The 12,112-nt window shown below is 43.1% G+C and overlaps 1 protein-coding gene across 8 annotated transcripts in view; it reads left to right on the forward strand.

Moving 5' to 3' along the window:
* Positions 1–11,909, forward strand: part of RAPGEF6 (Rap guanine nucleotide exchange factor 6) — a 120,672-nt gene extending 108,763 nt beyond the window's left edge. For 6 of the 8 annotated variants that reach the window (XM_051631201.1, XM_051631203.1, XM_051631202.1 and 3 more), the window contains 4 exons: positions 1,076–1,301; positions 2,051–2,562; positions 5,875–6,186; positions 7,814–11,909. In XM_051631201.1, the coding sequence (XP_051487161.1) occupies positions 1,076–1,301; positions 2,051–2,562; positions 5,875–6,186; positions 7,814–7,839 (1,076 nt within the window). In that variant the 3' untranslated portion in view covers positions 7,840–11,909. The remainder of the gene's footprint in view (positions 1–1,075; positions 1,302–2,050; positions 2,563–5,874; positions 6,187–7,813) is intronic. The other 2 variants (XM_051631205.1, XM_051631208.1) reach the window with 1 other exon arrangement.
* Positions 11,910–12,112: the final 203 nt, after the last annotated feature.

Raw genomic sequence — 12,112 nt, forward strand, 5'->3', positions numbered from 1 at the left:
TCTCTGAGAACATTCCTTCCTGCAGTACAGTTGTGTTAACTTGTAAGGAGTCCATGAGACAAAATGAAGAGTATGAGGTATTAATTATTGTCAAAGGAAAGGCAACCAAAATTTAATTTTAAAAGTCCTGGTCTTAAAATACATTTTTTTAAATTAATAATGTTAATTTATCTAGTTTTAGAATATATTGAAAAATCTTACAGCAAAAATCAAGCTTAAGCTGTGAAATCTCTCAAATCATGAGCTGTATGCTCAGTGGCATGTGTACCAGTGGCTCCAGATGCCAATTGTATCACCTCTGTATTTTTTACAGACTGTGGCATGAGTCTTCTGTATTAAGTGGTGGGTACCACTGGCATGGCTTTTACACTGCCTGGTCTTTTCACATTTTCATCTAATTTATGTAAATATACACCAGTCCAGCTGAAAGACACATGCACATGCATTATATATTTTGCTCTGAAATTGGTGAGGTCTTCAGCTGTTTCCCTTCGGCAGGAGCAACTCTGGTGTCTGGTCCAGCTCCTGCCAAAGTTGCATTTCCCACTTTTCCTTCCTCTGTTAATTTTGGATCAGATAATAAAACTGAAATGGACCATATGGCTTATCCCTGAGTGCTAATAGCTGGCTTTTACCTTAGTCAGCATCTCCTCGTCCACTGCCAAAATCTTTTTTGAGTCTCACATCACAGCAGAGCAGAGGAACAGTGGGAAACGTGCTGCATTTACCCTAGAGGGCTCAGCGTGTGCAAAACTGGGGAGAGCTGGTCTGTCCACCCACTGTTCATATTGCAGCTGTTTGTTTAGATTTAACCCTCTGGTCTGGAGAGTAGTGAAGTTGCAGGTAGGTTATTGGTGTCACCAGACTTGCATTAATAAATTACAGTGCTGGATGCTGACAGATGCTAAAAGCTTTAGCACCCTGAGATCTTCAGGGGACTGATTGAGTGCAAACAGGGTTTCCTTGTTTTTCCTTTAAAATATCCTTGTTGAAATGTGTGTGTCAATGCTTTGTTGTCATACATAGTAAACTAAATTGCTTTTTGACCATGATGTTCCCTTCTCCTGTCCTTTAGGCTACGCCCTCATCCCTTCCACAAAATCTGACAACTTCTCAGACTCCAGTCACAGTGAGATTTCATCCCGATCCAGCATCGTGAGCAACTGCTCCGTGGACTCGATGTCAGCAGCACTGCAGGACGAGAGGAGTTTGTCCCAGTCCCTCATTGTGGTGGATTCTGGGGGAGCAGAGAGAAAAGAACATCCTCAGCCACTGGCTGATTATGGCCAGCCATGCCCAGGGTAAGGCACAACTGGGTTTGGTCGGGCTTGGTGTCCTGATGTCAGAAGGGGCAGGAAAGCTTTGGTCAGCACACAGTTATGAACTCTACTGTGGTTATTAAGCTCTTTCTAGAAGCTGCAGTACTGGCTGCTCTGTATGGGAAGAGCCTGTTTTCCCAATAAACTTAAGAGTATTTCCTGTGAAGACAGCAGCTTGTTCCCACTGGTGGGGTTCAGATGGACATCTCTTGCAGGAGACTGCAAATGTGTTAAAAGCTAGGATGGTACTTAACAAATTAAAGCAGTAGTGAGAGCAGAAGAACAGGATATTATCAGTTCTCTCTGAGTCAGAAGTGCCAGTCATTTAACATGCTCTAATGTGATTTTTAAGGATATTTATTACTATCATTTGTTGCTTAGGCAGACTGCAAGCTTTCTGCCACTGTCTTCCTGGGACTTTCCGCACAAGAGGTGATGTTGCTTTGGCACGATGAGAACTTATCCTGAGATGACACCCTGAACTGGAGGCTTTTGGTTTTGTCTTACTAGATATTAAGCCTCGATCCGTAAGATTTAATATGTGGGAGTCATCTTGGGATAGCAACTTCTGTCCTTAAATGTTGTGGAATCAATTCAGTGAGAGATGTTCCTTACATTTATAACCTTCACAGTTCATCTCTGAAGCAATAGAATTGTCTCCGAGTATCTCACTCTTACTTTAAAGGCTTATGAGATTTTTTTTTCTGCTTTCTGCTTGCTCTCAAATTTAGCTGGTCAATCACCAGGCCTGCTCTCATCAGAGGGATGGCTTTCACATCCTCCATGAGCAACGAGGAGATCTCCCACGAGCATATCACAGTAGAGGCAGCAGACAGTGGCCGGGGAAGCTGGACTTCATGCTCAAGTAGTTCTCACGACAACTTCCAGAATATCCCAAACCAGAAGAGCTGGGATCTCCTCAATTCTTACCGTCACACCCAGCTGGATGGGCCGATAGCTGAAGTCGATCCCACAAACTGTTACTCTGAGGAGGCTTATTTGTATTCCGAAGCCTTTTCCAAGCCCAACAGGCAGTCGAAGGGCAGCGTGGAGCTCGATCAGTCTCGGCAGAGCTGGGCCTCCTCCAGCTCACTCTCAGACACCTACGAAACAAACTATGGGACAATAAAACGGAAGGGGCTGGAGAACTCTACAGCAGAGCAGACGGAGGTTTTGGACTCTAAACCGGGCGCTGATACAACTTACAAAACTGTGACTTCGAGTACAGAAAAAGGCCTGATAGGTAAGCCCAGCCAACAGCTCATGGAAGCTTCTACATCTGTTTTTCATTTTGGTATTAGGTTGTTAAGAAATGACATCAGCAGGTCTGGGGCCGGGATGGCATGTTAAATGCAGCTTCACATGTGGTTTTAATCACAACACTACACAGTGTGTTTTCAAGCCACCTTCTTTTGCATTAGGAAACAGAATAATAAACCAGCACACTCCCCAGTCGCAGTATGGATCTGCAGGAGAACTGACTTCATGAAAATGTCAGGCAGTTCCTGTCAGTAGCATGACCTTTTATTTTTTTTGGACAATTTCGGAAACACCCATCACAGTGGGCGTTCCTCTGGCAAGGGGCAAGGAGCATGGAGCTTGGCTTCCTGAAATCCATGCAATGCAGACTTTCCATGAACCCCCGAGGGAAGAGTATGGCTGCTGAGTGGTACAGAGCATTCCCACCTCCCTGGGCCTGGGCCATGTTTCATCCACAGGGCTTTGGCTTCTGGAAGCTCAAGGGCAAAGCAGATTCCCTTCCTATCTTTGCTGTGTTAAATTGCCATTTATTTAGCTATACAATTGCAGTTTGGCTGTATATGAAAGGAGGAAAATTTTATAAAATGTCTTTTCAGAGATTCATAGTTCTACCAAGCAAGTTGTTCTTCCCCTGTCCTAGTGAGTTTAGCAGCCAAAACTAAATTACCTGGGTTAGAAGCAAGATAAAACATGGAGTGCAAAGCTTTCTGGACTGTAAGTCAAAGGTGCAGCTGAAATGCAGTTTAATTACTCACTAGATTGCTAGAGGCATTTATGTTATCAAAGGTAATTGCCTGAATAAACATCACATGTAGGGTGGAGGTCTTGGATTGCATTTTCTCCTTGACTTTGTAGAAGAAAGGCAGCATGGTGGAGCCTTGCAGAAGACTGGCTCACATCTCACTCCTGTGCATGTGCTCTGCCCTTTCAGCCCTTCAGAGCTGCTCAGGAGCCTGTGAGCTGGTTTAGGAGATGGCCTGTTAGCTGTTCAGTACCTGCTGTCTTTGCTCACAGCTCTTCCCCTTCTAATTCCCTTTATGTTCTGCACCACAAAGCTTCCCCCCCATGTTCGCTCACAGCACACTGGTAAGGAACACTCAGCAAGGGGCTTCAGCAGGGCATGTGTGTGTCTGCTTAAGCAAATCTGGTAAGAGGTGAATATCATTTCTAGTTTGCAAATGCAAATTTGTTAGCTATTCACCATCATCCCATGTGCCAAAGTTCTTTTCACTTGATTTCCCCATTTGCTTGTTCTCTGCAAACAGCTTGTTGCCAGAGTCAGTAATGACTGCATGAGTTCAGAATATTGTTACAAAACAGGCATCTTCAGTTTGTTTGCTTAGTGAGTGCTGGTGTTGAATAGTCCTCCAAAAAGATTGGCACAAGCTTTCTTGCTTGAAACCTTAAAAATGCAGCTGGAAAGGTTCTGCCCACATCCTGATGGTAGAAGGTGGTCTTGGCAGAGTCCATGAATGTGGTGGCTTCAGAACTCCAGGTGTGTCTCTGCCTTCTGCAACATGGGATGTTTCTTACTGCAACCTTTGCTTTACCAGCAGAGAGGGTGTGGGATGATTATGTGCCATTGCTGTACATCCAAAGGGAAAAGTTTTTCCATTGCTTTTACCTATAGTACACATAGAAATTTACGTTTCTGCCTTATAGTTATGTTTCCCTTAACCACTGTGTGGAATTTCACCCTGTTTTCTTTACAAAGTGGATGTTTGAGCAATTAGACACTTGGGAAGGAAGATTCCTTGGGAAAGGGTTTTGGAATGTCCCGAGACTTGGGGTGGGTAACAGAAATTATGGACACTTAATGCTGTGGACATTAAATGCTTTTACAGTGTTTTATTTGGATGGAATTTGTGAAATATGAATTGGAACATTACAAAGGGCACATTTTTCCTACTTTGGTTACTGGACTAGGCTGGATAGCACTAGGGAGCCTGAAACTTTCTCGCTTCAGGGAGATTTACCCACCCTCATCAGTCCTCCTGCAAAACCAACAAAGACCAAAGGGAGGGAGTTTGCTTGGAGGATCCAGCCCTTCCCCATCCCTTCAGGGAGAAGAAAGACTTCTTTGCTTCTGCCCAATTAAATGCTAGTTAAATGAAAAGGATGCCTGTAAATCAGCAATATAAATCACTGTCTGTACCCACGTGTATCTGCTAAAATCCAGACTATGTGAATTCAGTTTATTTTCTTACAAGTGTGAGTTGAGGCCATCACATGTGAACCAGCTCTTGTTCCTGATGCCAACACCCAGAATCTCCCAAGTCCACCACAATAAGAAGTACTCCTTTATTTTGACCCTTTCATATCCCTGTAAGATAAGGAAATGTTACAGCTGCTGAAAAAATAAATGAACATGCACTGTTTAAAACGTATCCACAAGAAGAATGCAAATTCACTCAGCTAATAGTGTGTTGTTTTTTTTTTTTTAATTACCCTAGCTTTGAAACTCCTGTTGCAACATGTACATGGAAAAAGCCCAATTTAACATGCACATGAGCCCCAGACCTGGGGATGGGTGGGAGGAGAGGGAACTTAAGAGAAGTTAAGCTTTGGTTTGAGAGCCCGTGTGACCTGAACTGCCGAGGAACAGGGGAGGAAACTATGGACATGATGAGCCAGTGTTTGCTATTAGAAAATGCAAAATAATAAACCCAGGCTCTATATACAGCTTGCCTTACAAGAGCAGTTTCCTGTGGTGCTAGGGGTTTTTCTTCCTGCAGCACAGCTGGTTGGGTGGCTGAATGTGTCATTACACTGCATTGATACAGTGGGATTTTATTGTAATGAATTTCTGCTAAGCCTATCACTGGCAGGTGATGAAGTGAATGTTGTTCAAGTTGACCAACAGTTCTTGCCACTGCTCTCTAGCACACTGTGCAAAGGAGCTTTGGGCAAGTTGCCCTGGTGTCTTTTGGGTGGGATTCTCAGTAAGTGGCTGGGCCAGCTCTCTGCTCCTCAGCGTCCCGGAGCCACAGGAGTGGGGACATAGTGAGAGCTGCAATTGCAAGCTGAGTGTAGAGAAGGTTAAAGCCCTGTTACCACTCGACTGGCATCTTGCCTAATGAGTTCACGGGTCCTGTTGCTACTTTGACTCCCTAAGATAAGTAGAAAACCTAAACAAAAGCATAAATACCTGCTGCTGTCGTTATAACCAGTGTTTCTGCATTGGCGTTTTGTTATCAGTTTCTGTTTTGCCATTGTAACATTTCATGATTTTTTTAACGTTTTGTTTCCTTTGTTTTTCTTCTTTAACATTTCCATTGCTTATTTCTTGTACCAGTGTACTGTGTCACCTCACCTAAGAAGGACGATAGGTATAGGGAGCCACCGCCCACCCCTCCGGGATATATGGGGATTTCTTTAGCGGACATAAAGGAAGGATCGCCCCACCACCCACACCTAAAACCTCCAGACTATAGTGTGGCAGTGCAGAGGTCAAAGATGCTGCACAGTGACCTCTCTAGACTTTCATCAGCTCCTCTCGGTAGTGACCCGGTGGCCTGTATTGCAGCGAAGATGCCTCAGTGGCATAGTCGGCAGCCGTCCAGCCCCCAGCTAGCAGATCTGCCTGGCGCAGATAGTGAAGAGGATGGTATGTGCAACACCTGACTTGGTAGATGTTGAGTGAACTGCTGTGTGAATCTGGTCTGTGCAGTGTTTCCTTCACTACGATGTTCTGGGCTTTTCCTCTTGGTCATTCTTGGAGATTGATGCTGGGTTAATCTCCAAAGATAGAAACGCGTTTGTGTGGCTGTGTGCACATGCGCATCAGGGTGCATGGACATACACTTCAAAAAGAAAATGCCTTCCCTTTAGAAAAAGCATGTTGACAGCAAACAGACTTTAAATTACATATAAATAAATCTATCTAAATATACCTGTGAGATCTCCCATACAACTGAGATACTTGAGAGCATGTAGATACTTTTTCTTTCTTTAAAATCTGTCCCCTCTCAGAGTTGATGATGACCTCAAGGGACACTGTCAGGCTATAAATTATAGACAGAAATACTCCAGCCTCTCTGGGTGGATTAACTGATGTGCTGCTGCCTTAGGATGGCATCAGGGTGATAACCCAAAATGAGTATTTTGGATTTGATGGAGTATTGTACGACCCTTAGCTTGTTCACTTTTGTATTCTCATGCTCTGGCATTAAGCTGCCTTCTTCCTCAACACAGATTTCTGGAGGTTGGGGTTAAAAATGTTGAACAGAGTACCAGAGAATTTCAGTTCTTCTGAAAAAGTACATTTAATAAAACCTGACTTCCCAGCCCAGCTTGGCCTGACAGTGTCTCTTCCAGTTAAATTCCTCATGATTTTGTTTGAAGCAACAGCCAATGCTGCTGAATATGGCATCTTTCTGGTGACCAAAATACAACATTTTTCTGAAAAAGGCTGCTCTTACGTTGTGTCCAAACTAACTTCAAGTTGGGGGAATTCCTACTTCATTGTTTATCTGCTGATTTGCTTTCAATACCTGTGCACTGATGTGATCTCTCTGTACCCTTTGCTAGTGAACTCATTCTTTTGTTAGAATGTTGTGGACGTTTCCTTCAATTTTAGTCTGGCTTAAAGTGAGTGTGGATTTAGATTAGAACTATGGCTGATGCAAAATGATCCTATCTTGATTCTTTAAAATATGTAAACACTATTTAACATATATATTATTACTGCAATTCAAATTTATGGAAAAACATGTAGTTGTCCAGCATTAATTCAGTTGGGATTTTAAGTCTTTTTTATGGAAAAAAAAAGGAAGTAATTGCTTCAAACATTTTAATCTGAATTTTTCTAGACTAAATTTAACCATACATGTTTAGATACAGCTATTTTAATATTTTTTAAGTGCTTGGTTAATTTTATTTGGGATACCACGCTCACTGCATGTTAGAAAGTAATTCACTGGCTTTTCTCCCAAATCAGCAGCTTTTGGGATAGTGGGAGCTGCATGCTTGTAACTTCTGGAGGATCTGGGGTTCTCTGCTTGGCAGTAGAGCTTAATTGTACACAGTACCTCAGACTACCTGAGGATTGGTTAAATGGTGATACTGAACAGGTTGTGGTTGATCACTAAGACAGTGAAAACCTCACAATGAGTTGGTGAAATCTCCACAGAACCTGTGTAATCAAAACCTGGGGGCTGTTCTGTGCCCTCAGTGTCCAAGGAAGGGGACTGAGGGAATCACTGACTATTTTTTTTTTTCCTCTTCTTTTGCAGAAGATGAACAAGTATCAGCAGTTTAAGCGTTGGGCTGTCTCTGTAAACCACAACACAAAGGATGTGGGGAGAAGGACCACACTGCCTGTTAGCGAACGCTAACATCTTGCTGCTACTAACCTCAGATTTTGCTTTTGCCTCTGTCACGGACCAGATGGAGCGGGTTGGATCTCATCTCTCTCCCTCACTTCACTCTGCCACCACCTAGGAAAGCTATTTCTGCCTGTGAAAGAGAGAACCATTTTCCAGGAGCGTCCTGACTACCCGGATACCAACCTGGGGGTCTGGAGATGGACCAGGCTTCATGCATTTAGGAGGAGCAGTTGTCACCACCACTCAGACCTTGGAAGCATTCTTCTGTATGATACCACATAATCCTTTGGTAGTTTTCCATCGTCGTTCTTTTCTACATGACCATTACAAGGCTAAGAGTGTTATTTTATGAACTTCAAAAAAAAAAAAAGAAATATATCAAAATATCAGCAAAAGCAAAGGACATTGCTGAAGTATCTGAAAATAATTTATTAATTTAATTTTTTTAAAATGGGAATTTCCTTTATTTGTGTTGGCAGTGCTCTGGTTGGCTAATAGAAATGCTTAGTCAAATGTGATAGTTAAATAGCTACACAAACTGCTGTGCTCTCAAAACATGCACAAAACTAGAAATGGGACATTGTCAGGTGCAAAAATACATGGACTTTAGGGTGGCTTTTGGTTAAATATAAATTGAGCACAAAGCCCCACTTCCCTTCTACACAGACACAGCAAAAGCCCTTTGCCCTTGAAGTATTTCTGGAAATTTTTTAGCTGCCAGCCAGCTAAGGCAATAGTCGGGACTCTCCTTCCCTGTGAAGTCAGTATTTGGAATGGGGAAGCTGGAGCTCACGGGGAGCCCTTGGAGGAGTCTACAGCTTTCCCCAGAGAGCTCTAAGCAGGTTTTGCCCTGCAGAGTTCAGCATGCAAAGTCTGTTGCTGGAAACCAAAACTAAAGCCTTGTGTTGTGGGATTTCTGATCATCCCACACATTCTGGCCTTTTACCAGACTTGCACAGGATTTAGGTGCAAGGTTATCTTTAAAAATAAAACAGAATAATTATAAATCACCTTCATTTCACAGTAAAATCTGTGAAGCTGAATATGAGATGCTCTAATGCTTGTATAAGAGCGTAATGCATTTTATGATGGGTTAAAAAACCCTGTTGAGTTCATCCAGAAAATAGAAGAAAAGTTTTGGTTTAAATCCTAAGTAAAACTGGTGTTGATGTCAATGACAGTGTTGACTTGCAGCCAGCCAGTATTAACATGTGACCCTCTAGTTTGACTATGGTCAAATAAATTGCTTGTTTGATTTTGCTTAGCCAGCCAGAGCCCGGAGGGGTAGAACTGGAAATACCTGCAGTTTCTTTCTTTCTTCTAGCACATGATGCCCCCATTCTAGTGTTAAAATTGGACATGAATGTGTGAATATGTATTTAAACATTTAATTGTAAATCTTTGTTGTGATGTTTACAGCCTAAGCTAGAAAGAAGATGTTTGTCCTTTTTACAGTGCCTCAGAAATTATTTCTATATCCATAGTTGTCACGAGCTTTAAGGGTTTGTCGTTTTGTTGTGGTTTGGTTTGGTTTCCTGTAAGCGTGCAGGGGGTGCAAGGTGAATGCAGCATTTTCTGAAAAACGACACAAGTACCAAAAACAAGCCAAAGCCTTTGGATGTGCTTTCCCCATAGCAGCTTGGGACTGATGCTGCCGGGTGAATGTGTGACCCGTGGCCCCCGCGCGGCGCCAGGGTCGGTGTTCCCGGCTGGCTGGGACGTGCCCATCTGGATTGGAATTGGGAAGACAAACGAGCAGCCCTGCTGAGGAAGGGATGCCTAGTTCCTAGCTAATTGGTTGGCTGTGTGAATTGTTTGGCACAAGGAGGAGCAAATAGCTGAGAAAAATCTATTTAAGAGGGGTATGATAATAAATGCTTTTTGCTTTTTCGAGGCCTTAATGAATATAATGAACCTGCACAGGCCTTAATGACTAAAGATTATTGTAAGTGTCAAAGCAATGCAGGGCAGAGCGATTATTTTCAGCACATGTAACATTGATAATATAACTGTTAAACTGGTATTTTTGTGGGATGTCAATCCAAGTCCTAGCATCCCACCATCAACTGTAGTTGCTTGTTACCTTCTCCATGGAGTTTTGTCAGAAAATCATCTGTGTTGTGCCAGGTCAATCCAGTCAAACGGTTCCCATCGCCTCGGGTGCTGAGCTGTACTCTGTTTCAGCCTGTTGAACAAAAGCCTAAGGGGTGAGGGGTTGTGACTAAAGTGACCTCCCTTTTTCCCCAAAAACCTGATCGTGCTGTCTTTGAGGATACAGTAAAGCTCCTCTGGGGAGGGAGTCGGGGTCTCCTCTGGCAGCCAGGAAGAGCAGTTGAATAAAATCCCCCATCGAAACATGGTGTTTGCACATCAACAGCATCCGTCTGTTCTGCAGGGCTTCCCAGGCACTGACAAGTTTTTAAAGTGAGTGGAAGTCTTGCTAATCATATTTTCCTAATAGCCAATACAGCTGTTGTAAATAAATCATGCATAAACTATGGACAAATGAGCTACTACTTCTGCTTCTCCTGCCTCGCACAGTGTGGCTTCTCTGCTGGTCCTTGCTGGGATTTTTGTTTGTTTATTTTTAAGTCAACCGATCACATTGATCGGGGCCAATAGCCAAATGTAGTGTGTCTGGTATGGATTTGAAGAGACATTATCCCTTTTTTCAGTAATCCACATGGAAATAAGATGGTGGTTAGTACCTGTTGTACGCTTCTCTGTTGAAGTGGTGTCCTCTGGATCGCTGATTCCTGACCTGGTACCTCCACTGGGTTCCTGGTGCTCAGGGTCTGATTTTGATGAACAGTTAAAATCCCTCATGTCATGTTCTTCCACTGCCATACCTCAGTTTGCTCACTCTCTGCTGTTGGTTTGTTCTTGACTTGCAGATGAAAGTTGTGTTCTAGCTATTTGTGATTTCACCGTACAGTATTTCTTCATGCTTTGTAAATCTTAAACTTCCAAGTAATTCCCAAAAAAGCTGTGCAGCTTTTAATGGGCCTCTCCTGTTGCAGAAAGGGGAGAGTGAGATGACTGAGCCTCTGAGTGCTGGTTTCATCTACCTGATGCACAAAGCAGCGGGCAGGCAGTGTCTGCAGGCATCTGCAGGGCATTTTGTGCAGTTTGTCCTTGCAGGAGCAAGTGGATGTTTGCTAACAACAGGCAAAGTGCTGCTTTCCTGCCTCATTTGCTTTGCCTCCGCTCTCAGGAGTTTCAGAGGTGAGTGAAGCTTCAGTGGGAGATGATCAGAGCCCATTGCTGAGGCTGGGATGCACAGTGCACTGGGGCTGCCTGCACCCTGCCTGTACCTGCCAGAGTCCACTCCCCAAGGGCTGAACCTGTCTGTGATGCCACTCACAGAAGAAACCCGTGTGGCATCAGTGGTGGTGCAAAACCTCTTTCATTATCTCCCAAGTCGTTTCTTCCCAGGCAACAGTGGAAATATGAACCTGCCATTTAAGTTTTATATAAAACATTAGAATTAAATTTTTTTTAAGGATAAACTTACTGCTGCCTTCGCAAAAACAAAAGAAGAAAGGGATAGTCTCTCTTTAGAAAAGCTTTACACATTATATTTTAGAACGCTTGTATAGAGGGTAATTACCTTGAATTCCCAACCCAGCTTTTGCTTATGTGAGCTTTTCATTGTTTTATCTTTATTTTTGATATACCTGGAATGCAGTTTAGCTTGGTATTAATTAAATTCTACATATGTGAGCATATTGGCAAAACTGCACAGATGTAATGATATTCCAATAGCAATTGTACTGCACAAGTCAGTGATTGTAAAGTATTCTGTAACAAGCAATGTTTGTCTCCTATTTTTTGATACCTCTTACACTTATGTCTTTTAGAAAGACAGTGCCTCTGTATGCTTTTTGTATTTTTACTGAGTGATTGTAAATATTTGTTATATTTTTGGTTAAGAGAATGTTTAAAAGTACTGTTTATTATCCAATCTATTAATATGTTGGAATCAATAAACAATCTACATATATTAGTTGTTTCCAGCAGATCCTTTCTGGCAGCTGGCAGGAGTCGTGGTGGTGTGGAGCTGGAGGAGCTCTGGGCTGGCCAAGGAGTGGTGTTTGTCCTTGCAGGGAGTGATGGCCCCTCAGTTTTGGCTTTGTCTCCCCCAGTCTCCTCACCTTGCACTGTGGGGGGAGCAGCTGGAGGAGCATCACACACACACACACACGC

Source organism: Apus apus, chromosome 13 (genome assembly GCF_020740795.1).
Source record: "Apus apus isolate bApuApu2 chromosome 13, bApuApu2.pri.cur, whole genome shotgun sequence".
Classification (NCBI taxonomy): Eukaryota; Metazoa; Chordata; class Aves; order Apodiformes; family Apodidae; genus Apus; species Apus apus.